Source organism: Macrobrachium nipponense, chromosome 21, assembly GCF_015104395.2.
Source record: "Macrobrachium nipponense isolate FS-2020 chromosome 21, ASM1510439v2, whole genome shotgun sequence".
Lineage (NCBI taxonomy): Eukaryota > Metazoa > Arthropoda > Malacostraca > Decapoda > Palaemonidae > Macrobrachium > Macrobrachium nipponense.
The window spans coordinates 26,773,612-26,798,607 of record NC_087212.1 but is presented as its reverse complement, the minus strand read 5'-3'; the positions used below and the strand labels follow the sequence as shown (position 1 = coordinate 26,798,607).

The 24,996-nt window shown below is 39.1% G+C and overlaps 1 protein-coding gene across 1 annotated transcript in view; it reads right to left on the bottom strand.

The window, feature by feature from the left end:
• Positions 1-8,769: 8,769 nt before the first annotated feature.
• The window catches only part of LOC135197855 (uncharacterized), a 31,195-nt gene continuing 14,968 nt past the window's right edge, over positions 8,770-24,996 (bottom strand). The window contains exon 2 of the mRNA XM_064225037.1: positions 8,770-11,620. Coding sequence (XP_064081107.1) covers positions 9,972-11,620 — 1,649 coding nt within the window. The 3' untranslated portion in view covers positions 8,770-9,971. The remainder of the gene's footprint in view (positions 11,621-24,996) is intronic.

Genomic DNA, 24,996 nt, shown 5'->3' with positions numbered 1-24,996 from the left:
TCTCTGAACACGTTCTGATTCCTTATCTATCACACTATACGCGTTATGAGCTTTACCTCCCGAGTATTATTTGTCTTTTCATGGTTATAAACTGGGTTCTTCATAGAAATTCCTGAAAAAAATCTGCCACCCTATTCTTACTACGTAAATCATCAGTCCGGAAAAACGTCGTATTGTTAATAATAAGCACAACCTGAAATACTGCGTAAATGGCCATGGTTATACCAACTACGATTATAAGAATTCCCGTTTGCTGACGTTTTACATAGTAAAATTGTTGGTCAGTATTACATCTTGTGATGTAAATGTGTCAAATTTAAGTTCACCATCACGTGTAGTTAGCTGTCTTACCGATTGTACATTTAATTAGTTATTTCTTTACTAAATTCTGCTCACTGTAGTATATTGGTCTGTATTTTGCACAAAAAATGCACGATAAATCAGTAGTAAGGTGTTACATACTGTGATGTAAATATGTCAAATTTGAGTTTAGCATCACTCGTGGTTAGTTGTACTAGAGAGCACACCTCAATAATTAATCTATTTTTCATTAACTCAGTTCACTGTTGTAAACTGGATCGTATTTTGCGCAGAAAATGCTCGATAGATCTGTATTACAGAGTTTGGTATGATTTTGATGGAAACATGCCAACCACAGAAATAAGACGTAGTTTTAAAGGTAAATGTACGAGTAGTCCTCTAGTTTCTTGTCGCTCCTCCCACCCCACAAAAAAAAGTATTTTTATTACTCTTTGTGAAGCTCATGCAGATAATGTGATCTACTGGTTTATTTCTAGTTCTTTTAAATCTGGTCTTAGAGAATCTTCCTTTCATTTTCGTGCTTAATCTATAAGATAGCTTTGCACACGGTTTCCCTAGCATGTCCATTTTTACTTCCATCTATCTCAGCCTCTTTTTTTTTTTAATTAACAATACTATATTGCCGTTTTGTTTAAAGGCACAGATTTCATCCTCGCATTTTGATCTAATGTTTTTATAGCTCGTATACTTATTCTTTAGGTTCCAACAAATTAAGAGAAATTAGTTCAACCAAGACCACCGAGATAGAACAAGACCACCGGTGGTCTTTATTCAACTAATACCCTCTTGGAAATGTGGAGTGATTCCAAATAAGTAGCAGACCGCAAGTATGCTGTCTTCGTATTGGCCACACACGGTTGAAAAATCGGTATCCCATTGATAAACAAATGCATCCTTCCCGTGATCATTTTATTTTCATATGAAGCATTTGCTGGCCAAACACCATAATCTTCTCTTGTATGGTTTTTAAATTTATAATTTTTGCATACATTTTTATTAATCTAGAATATTATTATATATTTTTTCTTACATACGAAATGGTACTTAGGCGTCAACGATACTATAGTAGATTCACATCAACTGTGCATCTAATGTTGATTACCCAATCACAGGGTTGGAAACTCTCAGTCTCTCGAGAGAGTTCACATAAGCAGCGTGCATGTTCCACCTCTCCTGCGGGATACTTCTGAAAGACGTATCTCTAAGGATAGGGAGAACATACATCCTGCCCGTGTGAACTCTCTCGAGAGACTGAGAATTTCCAGTCCTGTGATTGGCTTATCAACAGCCAATCGGGAGCGTCGTAAGGGACTGACCTAGACATCAGATGCAGGTCAATGTGAATCTACTATAGCTAACTGATGCTACATAATTTACAGTCGGTCACAACTTTTGCATATCTTTTGTATGGAATGATCTGTCATGTAATGTGCGAACCTCAGCAAAGCATAAAATTCAGGTTCTGCTCTCTACTCAGGAAGTGTCATGCGCAGCAAAGGTGTTTGGAAAGTGAGCGCCAAGGGAACGCGACATGAAAAATTTGTTGCTTGCAGGAGTGTTGCTGTCATTACATCTAGTGGTGCAATCAAGGGCTTCTAGTTAGGCATGACCTGCAGATATGGCGTACTACGTATTGCACATTTCATTTTTGTCTTCCAGGTCTAATTTTCTTAAGCTCAAGAACCTTTACGAGCTGCCATGACTAAACCTTGTAAAAACTTTTACTTTAGAAACAGTATCACTTTGGAATGGAGATACAAAAATGTTAGCATTTAATTCAACCATTTCATCCATGTAAAAATTTTGAATTCAAGCCCGATCTTTTATTTTTATTAATCTTTTGGTGTCTTGACAATGTCAACGATTACAAAAGTAGCCTTGATGTAAAAAAAATTCCTGTTATATAATAAAAATGCTTATCTATATGGTCTTAACGATATGTTCAGTGAACTCGGCTATTGATACAATTGTTATTTATCATTATTTTGTTGCAATAATGTTATAAATAGAATATATATATATATATATATATATATATATATATATATATATATATATATATTATATATATATTAGAATAAGAAAACGCAACAGAAGTATTAGATGTGATGTTTTTAATGAGTTATTGCATGATACTGATAACACTGCTGTTAATAAATATAATTTAATCAGGCGCAGTAAGATTCTCGGAATGAAACGTAGCAAAGCTAAAAATTTAATTATGTTAAAACAACAGTTTTGCTATAGCCCACTACAAGATTTAATATTTGATCAACTTTAATTTAAACTCAATAAAATCAAAATTGGAATTTAGAAGTTGTTAGGAGTAATATAATGAATACATACATAATAGTATATTTTTATCATAAATTCACCGATACTCTAAATGTCCCTAAATTAATTCATAGTCCTGAGCCGAAGACGATTTCCCCCATTAAAAACTACTTATCCCAAAATCACATTTATATGTTCACAATCATCAGGTAAAATTGCTTTTACGTTTTCATACAATGTGGAGATTGCTAAGAACTTAAAATATTAACGATGTAGAATTAAAGATGATCTTTGGGAAGATGTAGCCTAATAACAGGCAATCTGGATAATATCCTTAATAATGATCGTATTAGTATTTTAAAACTATTTTTAGATCGATATCAAATCAAATACAAATGAAATTATTACTAACATAACCAAATTAATGAATATATCTATAAACTTCATAAAATCTAATATAGATATTGGAAAATTTATCAAATGGAAACAAACCAATTAAAACTATTATGAATAATATTGGCATTCCAAATAAGGGATCTTTCCTAAATGGTGACCCCGATTTCGGACGTCGTTATGTAGGATGAATATTTCTTGGGGTCATTACCTTTATGATATTGTCTTTTGCTTATGTTTTTACGGCTACGGCAATCCCCAACGGGCTTGTAGTAGTACTGGCACGCCGCAAAGGTGGATAAATACCAGGCAAAGCCGTAGGGGTCACCACCAGGAAAGATTCCAAATAAGTTTCCATGCACCACCAGTTTGAATAATAAGATTAAGGATATTCAGAATAAATATGCCATCTTGCCTGTATTATAAGGCTAATTAGTAATTTTGGTTTTATGTTTGAAAAACTACGCCCAAGTTTTAATCTCAGAATCTAGTAACACCTTTGAGGTGCAATATTGAAAAAAAAAGGTATTATTATATTAATAAATTGTCTGTGGACGTAATTTACCGTTCCTGTACACCATAACAAAATTTCATAAGTCCAATAAAATCTATAGATAAATCGAGTCCAGTAAATTGCATTAATAAACATATGAATATGCTATATTTTTAATAAACTTTATATAATTGATAATATTGTATCAATGATAACAATTGGATCATTAATAACAACACTGAAGTACTAGAATCGATTCACTTGTGTGTAAAATAATTGTTAAAATAGTGATGTTTTGCATTATTCATAACCATATCAAATTTTATTTTTAAGAATTGCATACAATAAATAGGTCCCTATGGATGAGAACTGCAGCCCTAATATTGCCAGATTATATTTGTCTTATGAATCAAATTCCTTGCAATATAATCAGACGGTAGACTTACATATAAAAATAAAGATAGATGGTCTAATATCGTTAAATAAGTGATATATTATTTGATGTTAGTTCAGTGCGCCCCACGGTACTAGAAGTTTTTATTACCAATAATAACCATTACAAAACTGGATCCTTCTTGAGACACTGATGTTAAAATTACTAATAATAAGTTTCTAACTAAAGTTAACCATAAAAGACGAGATTTTAATTTTGAAATAGTAGGACCTATGGTGGCATACCGATATGCTCGCAGTTTTTCAGCCTTGCCAAAATTTGTATGAATAGTTAAGATTTTGTCATTTGCCGCTTCGTCAATCAACTTACCAATAATAAACACCTAGTTTGGACGGTTCAAACAGTAATCTATAAACCTGAAAATATGAAAACTCATACCACTTGCAAACATAATTTCTGTTAAGCAACATTCTGATAAATTTTTCCCATATATATGATTTAATTGTCCTGTTCTCTTGCGTTTATGGTATATGTACATGTATTATGTTAAGTATTATCTTTATTGCAAAACTACCTTGGCTATAATGACCAATACCATAAATAGAGAGTATACGTCGAGCCTTGAAGCTACTATGTAGTATAGTGGATATGATAGAAATGTATATATTCATAATAAAATTTTATATTAAATTGTACATTATATATAATATATATAATAATATAATATATATATATATAATAGATATATATAATTATATATATTATATATATTAATATACATAAACTAACTATACGTACATATAATTATAACACTTCTTGTGCATTTGTTCTTTCATTGCCTCTATTTATTGTTCTATTCTGTACCTCCTAAACATCTGAGAAAAAACATAAAATCATATACAGTTCATGTATTAAGGAAACTTGTGTATACTTAAAAATATATTTTAAACAACTTGATCCAAAGTTCAGGTGTACTACACGCAGCATGTGTGGCTTGTATGTTTCGTGCTTAAAAGTTTTGTTCCTACTACTGAGTTTAAAATCGTTATGTTGACTGCAGGTGACCTTTATTATTCCTTAACTTTTAATTTAACTAACCTTTTACCTTAAAGTATGACCTTATAAATTTTCACTAATATATATTCATATATATAGTCTCAGTGATTGGGCGGCTACTTGGAAATCTTCGCTTAATGATAAATAATATTGCCAAGACCAGGAAGAACATTCTTTATTTTACGAACTTTCAAGGTTTAAACCGGACGAGTTGTTGTTCAATTCCGGACCGGAATTGAACAACAACTCGTCCGGTATTCAACCAGCTATCGAATAATTTCATAGTAGGTACACAAAGTGGGTCGTTAGCCCTTTCCGTTTTGAGTGTGGCAGTTTGTTTACCTTTCATATTTTTATTTTTGCATGTTTTGGGTTTGCTTTAGTTTTTGTCGTAATTTTTTTTAGTGTGCGTGCTGTTCGTTTTATTTTGTTTCTAATGAAGCTTTTAGTAAGACAATTCATTTGTATGTAATTTTAGTGATTTCTCATCCTTGTCAATGCACTAACTTTGATTGACCTTATAAATTTTCACTCACATATAGTATATATTAAAGTGCATTTGTAGCTCGATGTATGTATATGAATCACGGTGTGATAAAAACTAAATATACATATATATTACAAACAAGCAGTCCCCCACAATCAGTGGTGGTTCCGTTCCTGATACTCACGATAACCGAAAATCAGCGATAACAGCGCCGATGTAAGTCATACATAATGTATAGAAAATGTAAGCAGAAATCAGCAAATTCTTTAATGGCTTAGTTGAGACTAATTCAGCAATAATTATCTTTGAGCAGACTTAACTTGCATGGAAGATCGATCAATATCCCAGGATTACCTATTGTCAAGGATACTCATGGTTAAGTTTTTAAATTTATACAGATGAATTAATGAAACAATTAATTATTAGCAGTTTTCCGGCATTATACTGATATACTTATCAGAATCTCAAAATTATATTTTCATGTTAAAAAAAACTTTTAAAAGGGTTATACAGTATAATGTTAATTGTATTTGCTGTTTGCATTTCTATAGACTTCATTCTTCACATTTTGAATAATTCCTCAAAGCTACATACTCTCACTCTATCCTTTGGTTAAGGGAGAAATGCAGGTGGTGGCAGTGAGATTTTGACAGTGGCATAGTATTATTTACAAAGTCTATCTGCTTTCGAGTCCAGTTGGACATCACATTCTATAATAGCTCAGAGTGCTACCATTCTTTCTTATATGAACAATCCTCCAGCCAGCAAATCATTCATGGGATGGTACTTAAGCATAAAACTACTGACAAATACCATTAGAGCTCCAAGGAAGGAGCCAGATGTCTTTGACTCCTTGTAAAAAGGTTCGAAATGTGTAACAAGAGGAAACCTTACAGTTGCACTATGAATCCATTGTTAGTAGGTGGAACGTATGACGTACAGTAAAAGAATCAAAGGGGTTGCAAGCTGGGGCTGAAGGGACAATGCAGAGCACCTTAAATAATACCTGCAGTGCACTGACAGCACCATTTCCCTACGGGGACCTGGGGCTAGAGCATGACTACAAGGAAAGAGTTCCTCCTTAGCAACTGACCTCTATACCCAGTCTTCAACTTCCCTCTGCAGAGATGGTCAACAGCAGTCAGGGTTGAAGGGCTTAACTCTAAAGGAACAGGTCTTTCCAGTTCTCAAACCTCTTGTTTGTAGATGGTCAGTGTCTATGACAGGAAGTTGCCCATTCAAGAAATCTTGTGAATCAGTGAACAAAAATATGGCTGCCTTCAAGGAATGCCTCATAATGACTCAATGTACTCACATTTCTCACTGAAGACACTGAAGCCAGATTTGGGAGCAACCTATCACACACAATTGCAAACCACAAACTCCAAACATTCCACTTCCTGGGGACTAAAGTTTGGTTGGATCAAGGCTTCTTTCAAGGGCAGGTATTGGTTAGTCAGGCTTTTCCAATACACTACCTGTTTTTGGTCACATTAAGGCACATAGTAATTGCCTTATTGCTACTGAAACATCCTTGGACTCTGTTGACTCCAAGATGTTTTGGAAGTCTCGTTTCCTCAATTAGAGATGATCAAGATGGCTCATGAACTATAGTTTCACCAACATTGCTAGCAGACCTGTCAAAAGACATTCTTTCTTTGAATTTGAGGATGGAATAGAGTTTATGCCACAGGTTATTCAGTGCTGGAAGGGAAATTGAGAGTAGGTAGTTTGAAACGTGTAACGGGGAAAACCTTGCAGTTGCACTATGGAATCATTCTTACGAGAGGGTGGATGGCAAGATGGAAGAAAGATATGAAGGGAGGTACAGTAAAAAAAATGAAAGGGGTTGCAGCTAGGGGCTGAAGAGATGCTGCAAAGAACATTTAGTAATGCCTACAGTGTACCCCATGAGGTGCACTGGTAGCACTACACCTCTACAGCATTGAATTGGACGGTCAAATTTATATATACAATTCATCCTAAAGTAATCTTCCTTCCTAGCCTTCATGAGAGCCTTTTAATAGGATAGTCAAATTGACAACGAGTGCTATTACAGTCATCACACAATTCAAGGGAGGACGGCACATTAGCAAATGGCAATTTCGAGCAATCCAATTTCCCTCTCTTACATATTGTTTGTTTGTTTGTATATGGTGTTTTTACGTTGCATGGAACCAGTGGTTATTCAGCAATGGGACCAACGGCTTTAGGTGACTTCTGAACCACGTCGAGAGTGAACTTCTATCACCAGAAATACACATCTCTCACTCCTCTATGGATTGGCCGAGAATTGAACTCACGACCACTGAGGTGGAACGCCACCATACCAACCACGCCACTGAGGCGCTATCTTACATATTGTTCCAAGCACCATAAACTTCAACTGACACTCAAGAGGTGTCAAGTGTTTGTGATTTATGAAATTTAGGCTTTCATGCCCAGCAATAGGAAATTTTCAGCCATTCACTCTTTATGACAACAAAAAGAGGGAGACAGAGTGGTTGGGTAGGAAGATCCAGGAAATAAAGTTGCAGTATGTACAAGAATCTAAATGTGGAACTGGGAGAACACCCTGCAATTGCAGAACAATTAAGAGAGGCTGGACAGCAAGACTGAAGAAAGGAAGTGGTAATAGAAAAGTAAAAAGCTGAGGGGATACATACTGTAAAACACCCTCAAGGAATGCCTACAGCTCACCACATGCACTACCCTCTATGGGGGTCAAGTTTTCCTGACCTTAGGGCAAGCAACTCAGGGTATGATGTGCATACTTTACAGCTTCGTCCTGTGAACCTTTTTAGGATCTACAAACACAGACTTCATACTATTTTTGAGTTACATGGTTTTGACCTTAAGGCACAGGGTTCTTTCCTATCAATCCAGCACACTGCTCTTGTTTTTCAACCTGGCTATCTGGAAAATTTTTCTTCAGCAGCTTCAACCTCCATAATTAATATTGCTCCCAGCAAAGGGATGATTTTGTTTTATATATAAATATATATATATATATATATATATATATATATCTATATATATATATATATATATATATAGATATTATATATATTCAATAGTGTGCAAATGCATACTTACCATGTAGAACTGAATGCTGAAGGGGAGGAGCACTAATCCCAGCTAGCCAGTTATCTGGGAAGAGTATATCTTGGATTTAAAAATTGGGCTATTATATGTGGCAAGTTTGTACACACAAAAATTATGGTGATTTTGTTTTTTGAAGAAATTATATGTTGACTGAAGAAAGCAGGAACTCTTGTTACATACTTACTACCACTTGCAGGAGAGAGTCTGGAGTAAGCAAACTGAATTCAATGTGTAAATAAGAAAACCTTAGATAAATTTCTTTATTAGATATAGTAAAGAGGACCAAATGCATACTTTACATAAGAAAACATAAAACATCACAATGAAGATGCTTAAAAACATCTTCAGGTGATACTGTAAATCCTGTCAAGGACAGCTAAACTCTTTTTATAGCTTATAAACATATCTGAAAAATATATCTATATAATGGTATGTAAAATGAATTATCAGTGTAATTATCACCTTTCAACTAAGGAATTGCTTTGGTTATTACTAAAAAAAAAAAAGAAAAGAAAAAAAGAAAAGAAAAAAAAAGGAAAAATATATAGTATATATATATATATACCTCAGTACAAAGAATATTGCATTAAAACATCTAAGTACATTAAGTAAAAGACAAAAACTAGGATTAAAGAGAGTAGGAACCATGTACTGAGAAGCCAGGTTGATAATACAGAAAATTTCAACACAGCCATCATTCAAAAAATATTCTACTATAAATAACCGGTGTTTCGACAAATTTGGAACAAGGTACTGTATATTTGTGTTATCCCTCACTTATCTACATCTTTACTTCTTGCAAAGGGACTAGACTAAACAATACATGATACTTAAAGGAATTCATAAATTTACTTCAATACTTTTATACTCAACACATGGAATTTAAATGTAAAGGCAATGTTTACAAGCATACACCATTCTGAGTTGAAACTCAAAATACTGTTCATCTGCAACGAAATTCTTAACTCACATTGATAAACCTTCCGTCACTCAGCTAATAACATGTGATATAACATACTTTCACTTCAGCAATAACCAGTCCCCAAGATGCCCTGATACAAAGCACCTTTCAGTTTTTCTAAGAGTCCACTATGCACGTGCCAGGTTACCAATTCTCCCTGAACCATAACATACTAAAAATCATGACTATATCATATCTCAATGCACATTGCATCTACAAAACATCTACAGTACTGCAAGAGTTCTTTTACCCAAGCATTCTATTCTTACTCCTGAACCTGATCTACTGGGGTTTTGAAAATTCTTTGTATGATGTACGTACAATTTTTTTTTATACTGATACAGTAGCTATTAGGTATACACTAACTGTATTGTGTATATTGTTTTAATCTGTGGAATTATCACATCTCGAAAAGTATAATTTAGTCTGTGTGATGAACTTTACATTCATTTTCACCATAATCATGATTTTACTCTTTAAACTCTTATTACGCTTCAGGTTTCACTTTAACTTCCTCCTTGACTCTTAAGGCTGGATCAGTTTCTTTCAAATACTTGACAACTGCCTCCGTTGATTCTTCCATCTCTTCAGAGTCTGCGGTATCAGCACCCTGGTCAAGAACTGTTTCTTCCTTTTCCTCCTCTTCCTGCTCCTCTTGAAGCAATTCTTCTGCCTCCATCTCTGCCTCCTGACTTGTTCCTCCCTTTTGAATTGGGATAACCTCTTCCCCCCTTACTTCAGCATAAATCACTTCTCCTTTTTGTGGTTCAAGTTCGTCTCCATTAGCCTCAATGACCTGTATTCTACCTTCTTCTCCTTGTTCTTCTGACTGGTCATACAACAGAGCAGATTCCTCCAGCCCTTCCATCTCTTTGACCAAATGTCTTAATTTTATGTTGGAGGACACAGCAAATTTGTTATATTCTGGAATGGACATGGCATAAACATACAAAATCCGGTCTTTGGTTTGAACTCGCTCCCTTGGACATTTGGCTTTCAATTTGGTCTGAAAAGATGTTCTGGCATGTTCACTTTTTCTTCGACTAAAACAAGATGAGTTAGCATCAATAAGAATTGGAATATCATCATAGATGGCAGCTTTGGATAGTTCTTCATGAATCTTTTCATCACTTTCATGTATTAGTGTTGTGTAACGAAATCCATACTTTTCAATGGACCGCATCCATATCTTCTTTGCTACAAAGCATTCTAAATATTTAGGTTCTATCTCTCTGACCCCTTCCTCAGCATCATGGTCAAGTTCATCACACCATTCTCTTATTTCACATGAATCCTGATGCTTATTAAACCAATCAGTCATTTCAGCAGGAGACATGGATACAATCTTTTTTGCATTGATCTTACACACATGGCAATACATGTTGGCAACATCATAGTCCAATACTAGACCAGTTGTCAGTTCTATAACAGCACCTGCAACTAAGCAGAAATCACTACCCCACTGATGGTAAGTAGTTGTAAAGGCAACAGTGAGATCAATGAGACCATCAGTTTCCAACTGGCTCTTGAATACTTCTCTGACAATGCTTGCAGCATAAAGCAAGCTTTCTTCAGTATCATTAATGACATCAATAATAACTTGCCTTGCATACACAATAAAAGTAGCCTCATTGAGGCACCTAGCATTAAAGTATTTACAGTAATGGCGTAAGCCACTGTACCCAAGACCATTGTCTAAGAAGGCAGCAACATGAGCATAGTTGATATTTTCTGTCTTCTGTAACATGCAATCTCTTCTTTCCCTTTTCCTTTTTCTTTCACGAACTAGGTTGGGTGTATTTGTAGACTTATGATCATCACAAACACTACAAGTGACTGTGAACTCTGATATCATACCTTTAGTTGTTGGCCGTACACCAACATTTACTGCTTCACCACATTCTCGGCAAGCAACCAAATGACTGAGTGCATTCACCTGACTTGTCGTCATATGAAGTCCTTCTGACATGCCATCATCTACAACAATTATTGTTGAAAGAGATGTACTTCCTGCTTTTTTACCTGGAGCTGCTGCTGCTGATTCTACCATTTCAATGGCAGCTTTCTTAGGCACTTTCACTTTAAGGGGGGAACTTTCTCTTTTCCTCTTACCCTGACGACCACGTTTGCCAGGATCTGCAAAGTAAGACGCTATTAGATTTACATAAAAGGACTTACAACACAAGATATCACAAATTTTTAAAGTAATAAGACAACTATTTAATGTAATATATATGTATTTTTCCTAACATACAAACCCTTGATCTTTACATATGGGATTAATTTTCAGCGAGCTGGAAATCTGGCCAAGAAACTTTTGCAAGGTGGTTATGACTTAAAAATTTATGATCTGCTTCTACAGGAAAACCAACAATTGCCTCACATGTAGGAGACTCAATCCTTAAATATGTGGACAGTCTCTTAACTGATTGGCAAGTGCAATCCCCACTTGAAATGCCATGCTCTTGGTCATGATTGTGAACATAAGAGCAATAACTCTTTAACTTCTTGTACAACTGACAATACGATGCACGGGCCGTGAGCCCGAATGAGATTTATCTATCACTCTAGGCATACACCAGAAGGCAGCTAGTATCTGGGTCAATGATTTCACACATAAGAGCAATAACTCCTTTAACTTCTTGTACAAGTGACATTATCTATCACTCTAGACACACACACCAGAAGACAGCTAGTATCTGGGTCAATCTTAAACTGATGGGTTCAGATTAAAGCTTTACCAGTGTCCACCCTGGCCCCTCTGTTAAAAAGAGAGACAAGAGAAAGACCCATTTTGTGAGCCAGATCTATAAAAGCTCTGCTATAGAATACCCAATCATAAAGTCTCCCTGCATCATAGCCCGACTAGCACATTGGCTTGCTTGTCCTGGCTACGGCCTTGAAGAGGAAGGAAGAAACAAAGAAGCGGAGAGAAGTGTTCCTCACACATTCAACATCCGGCCTTTTGCCATTCAAGTACACGAATATTATTATTTTTTTTTTTTCAAGAGCAGCTTAGAGACTACACAGCCACCACATATACTACGGAGAAAGGTATGTCTTGGGGGCAACATCTATGGGGGAACTATGTACATGTAGTCTGGTGCCTCTGGACGCCTGTCCTTATTACCTGCGAACAGTAAGTCTCTAAATGGTCAGGAGGGGCTAATGACCGTGACTTCATGAGCTCGTCTCCTCAAATGATGAACTGTATATCAGCTTGATTGCTTTAAGAAGCCAAAAAGAAAGTGTGTTCTGGATATGAATTCTTGTGTCTATCTGCAGTACAAGAGACAGAGACATGCTGGCCTAAGAAGTTAGATTTTCGTTGATAACACCACAAAACTTGCAGCGAGCACAAAAGTACCTTATCTGGCTCTCTGCTAACAAATTCTCAAATGGAGGGAACCAAGAGACTTCTATCTCTCTCTTTTTTTTTTTTTGTAAAATGACAGTGTTCTGAGTTTGCCACAAATTCTTGAATGAGAGAAAGGGAATTTCTAGTTCTGACCCGGCTAGAGCCAGCAGAACAAGTCCTAAAGGTGAGTTCTCGATCCAAGGTCTCTCCAGAGCTGTGAGGAATCAATCAAAGCCGATTTTATTTCTCTTCCTGACATTTCGTTTACAACTGGTTCTATTTTCTGTGCCTTTTTGTGTATATGTTTGCTTTATCATCATGCAAACCCATGATTTACCTAAGCCTTGTGCTAAGAAGTAAAAGACATGCCCTGGTATAGCCAACAACCATTGCTTCCACTACCTAGCTTCTACTAAAACTGATCCTCATGTAACTAGCAGCAGCTGTAGATTTCACTTTTGCAATATAAGTAGCCCTCTTATGAATGTCGTGATCGGTCTCCTGAGCAACGGAGGCATTTTGATTTGAGGTACAAGAGGAAGGGTGCTGGTCAGCCATGGGAGGGTTTCGACTCTTCGATGGCGACTGATGATGCTGTTCCTTCTTGTTCCTTTTCTCCTTCCCTAAATCATCTTCATGTTCTTCATTGGAAGAATTTACCAGTTAATGTTCGTCTGTTGCCTCCTCAACAGCTGCTTCAGAGGATAGTTTGGTCCTATTGTTGATTCTCTTATTGCTTCTAAGGGGGGTAGGGACAGCCCTCCCCCCTTAGATGTGGGACCAGATCAATTTGTGATTTAAGGGGGGCCGGCCAGCTACTGCCATTTTTTGAGGACAGGGCTTTAATATTCATACCACTTGATAGGGTCACTTGGGACATCTCCAAACTGCATATGATTTTTGCCTCTGACCTTTGGTTTTGTGACGCCAGGCCGATTTATCCCAAAAATAACCATTTTTCAAATTCTATCTCCTCTCTTGATATTTAATATTAAGACCTGGGATTACTACTATACATAGACTTGATGTAGACCTCCAATCAAATGAGGAGTTTCTTTTCTAAGTCATTTTTTTTGCTAGGTATGAATTTTTCATTATGGTAAAAAAAATAAACCATATAAATCAGGTAAAATTTACAAAAAAAAAAAAAAAAAAAAAAAAAAAAAAAAAAAATTGGAAAAATGTTATTGTCATGATACAATAAAGTTTTATGCATACTTACCTGGCAGATATATACTTAGCTATAGACTCCGTCGTCCCCGATAGAAATTCGAATTTCGCGGCACACTCTACAGGTAGGTCAGGTGATCTACTGCCCCGCCGCTGGTGGCGGGAATAGGAATCATTCCCGTTTTCTAAGACAGATTTTCTCTTCCACCTGAGGGGAGGTCGGGTGGGCCATACACCGTATATATCTGCCAGGTAAGTATGCATAAAACTTTATTGTATCATGACAATAACATTTTTATGCATTCAACTTACCTGTCAGATATATACTTAGCTGATTGGCACCTTTGGCGGAGGGTAAGACATCTAATCTACTGAAATAGACAGGAAACAACATATGTTGTAGGTAATAAAATTAAAAACCTTGATTCCTACCTGTGTTAGCGAAAGACTTCATGGCTACTGCCTAGGCGCCCGTATCGCTTCCAGAGCCTCAGCGAGGTAGTGACCTCATGCTAAGAGTTCTTGATGGTCTGTTACAGGGGTCTTACCCACTTACGCTTCAGAACCTTAGGATCTTTGTCAATGGGGTCCTATCCACTTACATGACAAAACACCTTGCCTATTGGCATGATCATAGAGCACGACACTAATCCCGATCACCTGATCCTCATTGGGGTTAGTACTACGATTGAAAGGAGTCATCCCCGAACATCCTTTCAAGCAACCCACAACTCAACAACAATATTAAAACTAATTATTAAAAATATTAAAAACAAATTTAAGGATCAGCGTCTGCTCCATTTCCCAGCATAGTATCCGCTGATACATAAGGTCCAAGAGCGAAACATTTATCATATGTTATTCTAACATCCTTTAAATAGTGGGATGCAAATACTGAATTGCACCTCCAATAAGTTGCTGCTAAAATGTTTCTCATGGACATATTCTTCGTAAAGGAAAGGGAAGTTGCCACAGCCCGGACTTCGTGAGCTTTCACTCTCAGCAGCTTTAAAGAGTTCTCTTGGCAATTCCTATGAGCTTCGGTAATTACATTTCTGACAAAGAATGCCAGTGCGTTCTTTGACATAGGTCTCTTGGGGTTTCTTACCGAACACCAAAGACCTTGTCGACATCCCTGAAGCTGTGTCTTCTTTTCTAAATAAAATTTTAAGGTCCTGACTGGGCAAAGGGACCGATCCAACACTCTTCCTACCAGAGAAGAGAGTCCCTTGACTTCGAAACTTCTAGGCCAAGGTTTAGAAGGGTTCTCATTCTTTGCTAGGAAAAGATCCTGGAAAGAAATGACAGCCGAGTCTTTTCTAAATCCCACCCGAGAGTCCAAAGCATGCAATTCACTGATCCTCTTAGCAGTTGCTAGAGCCAACAGGAATATGCATTTGCTAGTAAGATCTCTGAATGAGATTTTATCTATAGGTTCGAACTGTCCGACATCAAGAAACTTTAGGACAACGTCCAGGTTCCAACTCGGGGGAATCGACGATCTCAATTTCTTAATCTCGAAAGACCTGATGAGATCATTAAGATCCTTATTATTCTCGAGATTCAGCCCTCTGTTTCTAAAAACAGCTGAGAGCATGCTCCTATATCCCTTGATAGTTGATACGGCCAATTTGGATTCTTCTCTTAAGAAGAGGAGAAAATCCGCGATTTCGGTTACAGAGGTATTGGAAGAGGACAGCTTCTTCGACCTACACCATCTACGGAAAACTTCCCACTTCGATTGGTAGACCCGCAGGGTAGAGGCTCTGCGGGCTCTAGCAATTGAAGTTGCCACTTTTCTTTGAAAAGCCTCTCGCTCTGACCAGTCTTACGATAGTCGAAAGGCAGTCAGGAGAGACTTTGGATGTTTTTGTGGAACCTCTCGAAGTGGGGTTGTCTGAGCAGATCTGTCCTGTCTGGTAGAGATCTGGGGAAGTCCACCGTCCATTCCAGTACCTCTGTGAACCAGATTCGGGAAGGCCAAAAGGGAGCAATTAGAGTCATTCTCATTCCTTCCGATGCCACAAATTTCCTTACTACTTCCCCCAGCAATTTGAATGGGGGAAAGGCGTATGCATCTATGCCTGACCAATCCATGAGGAAGGCATCGATCGCTGTGGCTCTGGGATCTTCTTCTAGCGAGCAGAAGTTGTCTATTTTCCTGGAGAGGAACGTGGCAAACAGGTCGATCTGGGGTCTCTCCCCCAGAGTGACCATATTTGTCTGCAGACTCCTGAGTGAGCATCCACTCTGTCGGGAGAACCTGGTTCTTTCTGCTCAACCTGTCTGCCCTTAGGTTTTTTACTCCTTGGACAAACCTTGTACGCAGAAGATAATGCCCCGTTCCTCTGTCCAGGTTAATAGAGCTCTCGCTATTTCGTTCAGAGAGAAAGAGTGAGTGCCCCCTTGATTCCGGATGTAAGCCAGAGCTGTGGTGTTGTCGGAATTGACTTGAACTACCACCCCTCTGACTTCCGCTTCGAAGTATTCCAGGGCTAGATGAATTGCCAGGAGTTCCTTCGCATTGATGTGCAGAGTAGTTTGTTGTCTGGTCCAGATACCTGCTACTTCCTTTGGACCCAGTGTTGCTCCCCAACCTGTTTCCGAGGCATCGGAAAACAACACTCGGTGAGGGTTCCGAATCAAGAGGGACACCCCTTCGTTCCTTGTTAATGGGGTTAACCACCACTTTAGGTCGGATTTTATCTCCTGTTGGATGGGAAAAACGTCTGACAAGTCTCCTGTCTTTTAACTCCACATCCTCTTTAGATAAAATTGCAGAGGTCTGAGATTTAATCTTCCCAGGGAAATGAACTGCTCTAACGAGGAAAGGGTGCCCAGCAGACTGAGCCATTCCCTCGCCGAGGTCCGTTCTTTCCCTAAGAAGTTCGAGATCTTTTCTAAGCCTTGAGTAATTCTGTCTTGAGATGGAAACGCCCGAAAACCCGAGAATCCATCTGTATCCCTAGTAGACTATGTTCTGTCTGGGGATCAATTGTGATTTCTCGAGGTTCACGAGCAGTCCCAGAGATTTTGTCAAGTTCAAAGTCTTCTCCAAGTCCTTCAAGCACTGAAGTTCTGATTTTGCTCTTATTAGCCAATCGTCCAGATAAAGGGATATATTTATCCCCTCTAGATGTAGCCATCTCGCAACATTCATCATTAGCCTCGTGAACACTTGAGGGGCCGTAGAAGGCCGAAGCATAGGGCTCTGAATTGGTATATACTTTCCCCTGCATCATGAATCGGAGATATTTCTTCGATGATGGATGCAGGGGGACATGAAAGTATGCATCTTGTAGATCTAAGGAGACCATCCAATCTCCTGGACGAAGAGCCGCAAGAACCGATTTTGATGTTTCCATAGAGAACTTTGTGTTCTCCACAAATCGGTTCAATGCGCTCACATCCAGGACCGGTCTCCACCCTCCCGATTATTTCGGAACCAGAAAAAGACGGTTGTAGAATCCTCGGGAATGCGGATCCCGAACCACTTCGATGGCCTCCTTTTGCAACATCTGTTCTACCAGTTGCAATAATGCTTCTTTCTTGGCAGGGTCCCTGTATTGGGCTGACAGTTCCCTCGGGTTCGTAGTCAAGGGAGGTCTGTCTCGAAAGGGGATCATATATCCCTTTGTTACCACTGAAAGGGACCATATTTCTGCCTGTCTCCGAGTCCATTCTTCGGAAAATTTCCGAAGTCTGGCTCCTACCGGTGCTTGAAGGACTGTTGTCTCATTTCGCTTTCTTGATAGGTCTGAAAGAAGACCTACCTCTCTTCTGCACTCCTCTCTTCTTAAAAGAGGGTCTGGCCGAGGAGCTCCCTCGAAAGGGCTGTTGAGGAGTCCGATTCTCTCTCTTAATAGGACCCGAAGTCCTCGATTTCTTTGTAGATTGGGCCAAGAGATCTTGTGTGGCCTTTTCTGTCAAAGAATGAGAAATATCTTTCACTAGATTTGAAGGAAACAATTGGTCCAACAGAGGAGCATACAGAAGAGATGACCTCTGAGTAGGAGTAACTGCTTTCGTCAGAAAAGAGCTAAATAAGACTCTCTTCTTCAGAATACCAGTTCCAAACAGAGAGGCCACCTCTCCTGATCCATCCTGAACCGCCTTGTCCATACAGGAAAGAACACTATGAAGGACTTCCGGACTAAGAGATTCCTTCTCTTGTGTCTTTTTGGCCAACACCCCAAGGGACCAGTCTAAGAAGTTAAAAACTTCTAAGACATTAAACAATCCCTTGAGGAGATGGTCCATCTCAGAAGTCCCCCATGTGATCTTTGCTGATGACAAGGCTTGTCTCCTAGACGAATCCACCAGATTCGAAAAATCTGCTTCGGCAGTGGACGGGAGAGCTAGACCCCGTGGTTTGCCCGTCTCGTACCAAATTCCCTTCTTTCCTGATAGTCTGGAAGGAGGGCAGGTAAAGACTGTCTTCCCCGCCTTCTCCTTGGATTCCAACCAATTTCCTACGAATCGGAGAGCCTTGTTCATGGAAATGGTTGGCTTCATTTTAATAAAAGATGATTGTTTCGGGACCTTCGTACTTGTAAATAAGGACCTTGGAGAAGGAGGAGCAGTCGGGCTTAAAGAGTCCCCAAACTCTTGAAGTAAGAGGGCTGCCAGCGTCTTGTAATCTGACAAACCCGGAGCCGAGTGATCTTCAGAATCCGAAATCTCTTCCAAATCCAATTCCGAAGAGGATTGTTTATTTCCAGCAGGAGACTGGCCTCTTGCAACATCCACCACACTCTCGCAAGAACGACGACCGCCTGTGCGATAACTTGCGTCCCTACGAGAGATAGGTTGATCCTGCAAAACGACCTTATCCTTCCCCTGGCAAGAGCGATGGCCGCTTGTGCGACACCTTTCTCTCCTGTCAGACGAAGGATGTCCTCTCCTATCGCTTTCTCCGGAACCACCTATGTCCTGACAAGGAATACGGCCGCTTGTGCGACAACTAGTCCTTGTCAGGTAAAGGTTTATCCTTCCAAAAGCTAAACAAATCCTCTTGGCTTAATTGTCTTTTGGAAGAAGTCCGTCTCTTATTTGTCACTTGTGGCTCATTGCGCCGGGTTGGCGCTCGTGATTCCTTGCGCCAAGCTGGCGCTTCTGGCGCATTTCGGCAGGGTGGCGCTTCTGGCGCATTTCGCCAGGCTGTCGCTTCTGGCGCATTTCGCCAGGCTGTCGCTTCTGGCGCATATGGCGCTTCTGGCTCTTCTGACTCGTATGGAGTCTCAAACGCATCTGGCGCATTGCGCCAGGTTGGCGTTTTTGGCGCATTCTTCATACTCCTCTGAGTATAAGCCAGAAACAACTTCCGTTTCTTCTTTCCTTCCCTTCGTCTTCTTTATAGGAAGGAAAGAGTCCTTTCTCCTGGGAGTTTCCTTAGTAAAAACTCCTACTAAGGCCGAAAGTTGCTCCTGCACATTTAGGATAATTTTCACAGCCGCATTCTCTTTTTCCTTCCCTGATTCAGGTGAGGGATGTCTAGAAGCGGAAGGAAACTCCGATTTCCGTTTAGGAACCAATCTCCTTTTCTTCTTCTCACAAGGTGATAGATCGGAGAAAAGCTCAGGGCTTGAATCCAAAGTTGGAGCCTTCCAACTTCTCTTTAAGGGGCGTGACAGTTCATCAGAACTCCATCCCCTTACATTCGGTGAAGAATCTGACGAAGAAAAACACTTCTTTAGGATGCTTTTTCGATAGCGATCCTTGGCAGTTCGGGTCGTCACAGAATCTGCCGAGGGGACGCCTGATCGGTGGGGATTCTCCGTAACCTCCGTAAGGCTTTCGACATTCCTTCTCCTCTGGGCCTGTGAGCTTGGAAGAGGTCTAGGCCTGGGAGCGAGACAGAGCCGATCAGACGCACCCTCCAATGCACTAGGGACACTTAATTCACTCACTGTGCTTACCTTTCAACGTCAGCATTTGACGTTCCATCCTTTGTAGCGCAGCTTTAAGATCTGCAATTTCCGTTGCCGGATTTGCAGTCTTAGTACTAGAGGAAGAAGATAGAGGTTTAGGGTTAGGTATTAATTTAATAGGCTCGTTAGAGCGAGACCTACTTACGCTTCTGGAGGAAGCCTTCCTAGCCCTATCCATATCTAATTTCCTTAAATATGAATTTAAATTCTTCCATTCTTCCTCATTCATATTTACACATTCATCACAGGTGTTAGAAATTGAACATTCATTCCTTCTACACCCCTTACAAACTGTGTGAGGGTCTACCGAAGCTTTCGGTAGCCTCACCATGCATCCCTCATTTACACACTGTCTTCTAACCGTAAAGCTAGAATCCGACATCATGAGAAATATCCAAAACCAAGTCCAAAAAACAGTCCACGAAAGAGTATGCCAAACCAAAGATCCAATACGTCACCAAAATAACCGGCTTAGAAGATCAATAGCGATGAAAAAACACGAAAATCAAATCAGGAGTAACAACAACAATGTTGCTGTCACGGCCGATAGAGAAAATCTGTCTTAGAAAATGGGAATGATTCCTATTCCCGCCACCAGCGGCGGGGCGGTAGATCACCTGACCTACCTGTAGTGTGCGCCGCGAAATTCGAATTTCTATCGGGGACGACGGAGTCTATAGCTAAGTATATATCTGACAGGTAAGTTGAATGCATAAAAAAGGGCTTTATTTGATTGTTCTATAATGTCTTTCTGAGTTATATACCAAATTTCAGTGCTATAGCTCTTTAAAACTAAGTGAGGAGATAGATTTTGAAGGTCAATATGTAAGTACATATAGTTTTGAGATACGGCCGTTCAAAGTTTTCTGTTGTATTTTTATGTTGTATTTTTATAAAGACAATGTTAATAAATAATGATTATTAAGAATGCATATTTCTGTTTTGGGTATTAATAAACCAAAACTATATTATCATAATTTAATCATAAATGACGATCCCGTTGTTCATATATTGTAGCCTGGGGTACTGCGTCAGGCAAGACGGGGCACTCCTTCCTACGCAACTCTCTCTCCCTCCCTCACTAACTCGGCTTATTACAGCGAATTTTCTTCTTCTGTATGTTAGCGAGATGTTTTCCTTGTATTTTCCTCTTTGGCATGATGAAATTCTTGCCGAAACAAAGATAAACAGACATAAAATCAAGAAAATGTCAGCGGTGAAACTTGAATGTGTACTTTCTTTTTTCAAAGACAATGTTAATAAACCATGATTATTATGAATTTTATAATCCTTTTTGGGTATTAATAAACCAAAACTGTTATTTATCATAATGAAGAATCCTTTGCTCAAAGACCGTAGCCTGGGGTACTGCACGACGTGTGCGTCAGGCAAGACGGGGGCGTTCCGAACCCCGCACCCCTCCCCCTCTCTCTCTCTCTCTCTTCACTAACTACGCTAATATCGCATATATTATGATATTCTGTAATCATATTAGAGCAAATTTTCTTCGTCTGTATGTTAGCGAGATGTTTTGCTTAGTCTTTTCCTCATTGGCATGATGAAATTCTTGCCGAAACAAAGATAAACATAAGTAAAAGCAAGTGAATGTCAGAGGTGAAACTCGAACATATACACTACAAGAGGTTTCTCCTCACACTGGAAGATGGCAAACTGACCAAGTTCCCTCCTGCTGCCTCATGGAATCTCTAATGATGCCATTGTTTACAATTTCTTTGAAAATAATTATAAAAATTTAAGATAAAAGAAGAAATATTGCATATTACCCTCTAACTACAAAAGTAAGAGGAATTTTGACAAAATATTTTGTATACATATTTTCCATTGCCAAACGAAGCTCCATGAATTTTTACATGATTTTGCATTTTTCGCCCTATACCCCCTTATATAAGGGTTCCGGCTGGCACCCTTAATTCCAGATTCAGACATACATGGTTCAACCATTGCTTACAATTACTTTGACAATAATTATCAAAATTTACAATAAAAGAAGAAATATTGCATTTTCTTGTACGGATCAATGTTTTTGGCTTATAGAGTTACGTTTACTAATTACCCTCTAACTACAAAAGTAAAGAGGAATTTTGACAAAATATTTTGTACATGTATTCTCCATTGCCAAACAAAGCTCCATGAATTTTATCATGATTTTGCATTTTTCGCCCTATACCCCCATATATAAGGGTTCTGGCCGGCCCCTAATTCCAGATTCAAGACATACATGGCTCAACCAGACTGCTGAACTGACTATCACCTCTCAAAGGGCTGGCCCTAAGGATTAAGATGAAATGTTATACCAGGTCTAGGACCAAATACAGCAGGGGCGCCCAGTATTCGCGGGGATGTGTACCACAACCTCCTGCGAACAGCTAAAACCCACAAATACTTAACACCCATCAAAAAGGCTTAGAAATCCTATTTTGCCCTTTCAAACACAAAAGAAATCCTCTAAAAAGGCTTCTACCTGAGTATTTTAATACAGGTTACTCTGTTAATGGCGCTTGTCTAGCGACACTGTTAACTGGTTTTTTCTGCACTGATATCTGGTTAGCAGCTCTGATCTCTAGCCAACAGCAGCACCAATCTCTGGTTAATGGCATTGTTAAGCAAACTTTTAGCAATGTTATCACCGATTTTCGGTTAGCGACATCGGACGGGAATAGACCCCTCCCCCCTGTTAACCATGGGCTGCCCGTATCTTCATCACAACAAGCAAATTTAGTCATGAAAATTAGTAAGACCCTTGAATAAAATGAATTTTTATAATAAAAGCAAGTTTTATTGAATACAGTGGTCCCCCTTATTCGCGGGGGATGCGTACCAGATCCCCTGTGAATAATTGGAACCCCTATAAAAATGCTTTAAAACTCCTATTTTGTTAGTTTAAACTAAGAAAAAACCACTACAAATTTTTATACCTGGATTTTTAAGTTTTATCACAAAAAGTGATGAAATTGATTACAAAAACCCAGGAATTTATTTATATTTCTCATAGAAAAATACAGCGACTAATGCAGGGAAATGATCCAGAGAGAAATCCGCGAATCTGGAGAACACGAATACGGGGGGGTCCACTGCACTTACCAAGCAATTATCAAGCTGTAGGTTCCTACCACAGCAGACCAAGATTCAAACTTTTAATTTGTATTTCAGTCGCCAACTCTACCTTTGGGGAGGAGGGAGGGCTCCAATTATATAATTACTTGGTAAGTATTGGATAAAACTTGCTTTTATTATACAAATTCATTTTATTCAAGGGCCTTACTAAGCAATTATCAAGCTGATTACATATTGAAAGGTGTGGTAGCATAAGGATGTATGCTTGTCATACCTTACCTTGTAAGCAGGCTGCTGCAGGCGAGTACGTACTGCCTCTGGTTGGCGCTCAGCTTAATCAGTAGAGATTGGTAGCAAGACATGGGGTCACCTCTACAATAGTGGAACATTCCTTGAAGTCATGGGCATTACCACTGACTTAACAAGGAACTACAAAGTAGCAATGCCCTTGCCCTGAGCAAAAACCAGAGTCAACAACAAGCAACAATAGTAAAGGGTCATCTACACCAAACTATAAAACAACAAAACCCTCTATGCTAACTCTCAGACTTCCCAAGGACTCAACCTTGATACACGGCAAAAATTTAAGAGGGATATATAACCCCCTATGTCACCTCTCCCAATACCATGCCAGCAATGGATAAAGGTCAGAGAATGCTACAATTCTCAAACACTGTCTATTTCCTTCATGTAATCACAAACATTAACTTTAATCCCCAATAGGTTGTTTGTAGAATCACCGACAAAGACATGTTATGGCAAAAAGCGAGTGTGGTGGTGGCAGCAGCTCTCACTTCGAATGCTTTTGCTTTCACTTTGAAAAGCGAAACCATTCTTCTTTTACTTGCAAATGTGCCTCGATAATCAAAAACCTCAAAAAGAAAGAAAGAGCATTCTTTGACAAGGGTCGAGATGGATCCATAACGGAACACCATAAATGTGATGAAAGTCCTCTTATTTCCTCTGTCCTGTGTAGCTAATACCTTAACAATCTTACAGGGCAGAGAAGTCTCTCTTCCTCTTCCGGTCCGAGAATACCCAATAAGTTCTTCAGGATGTAAGAGCAAGGACAAGAATCTGACAGGTTTTCATTCTTTGCAAGAAACTGAAGAACTAGAGAAAAGATTGCGTCTCCCTGAGTGAATCCCACTCTGTCTATCGGGTGAATTTCACTTACACGCTTTGCCTATACTAGTGCTATTGAAAAGAGTCTTCTTAGTTAAATTCTTCGATAATGTTGAACGAAGGGGCTCATAGGGAGAGTCGGAAGGGCACTTCAGGACGACATCCAAATTCCCAGGCTACACAATCTTTTGGCACTTTCAAGGTCTTGAAAGACTGAAAAAGGTCTGACAAATCATTGATGAAGGAAAGATCAAGACCCCTATGTTTAAAAACTGAGTTGAGCATGGCTTGATATCTCCTAATAGTCGAGGGAGACAACTTTCTTGTGGACCTCAGATAAAGAAGGAAATCTGCAATTTGACTTAAAAGGGGTCTCAGAAGAAGAGACTTTAACTTGTTTGCACCATCTTCTGAAGACATTCCACTTTGCCTGGTACAACCTGTCAGAAGAAGTGTATCTGCAGCTCTACACATAAAGCCTTTTGCTCTGGTGAGGCTCCTGACAATCTGTAGTCTGTCAGGGCCAGAACAGACAACCCTTGATGGTAAAAATGGAAATGGGGGTTGTTTGAGCACTCCTTTTGAGGAAGAAGCCTTGGAAAATCTATCACAATGTGAAGAAGGTCTGGGAACCACTCCTTTCTCAGCCAGAATGAAGCTACCAATGTCAGGTAAACATTTTGATGTATGTACTTTCACTTTGTTGAGGACCTCCCTGATCATCCTGGAGGGAGGGAAGGCATAAGCGTCGAGCCCCAACCAGTCCAACATCATATCCACTGACCAAGGCAAGGGATCTGAGGCTGGGGAGCGGAACAATTGAAGACGATTGTTCTTGGATGTCGTGAAAAGGT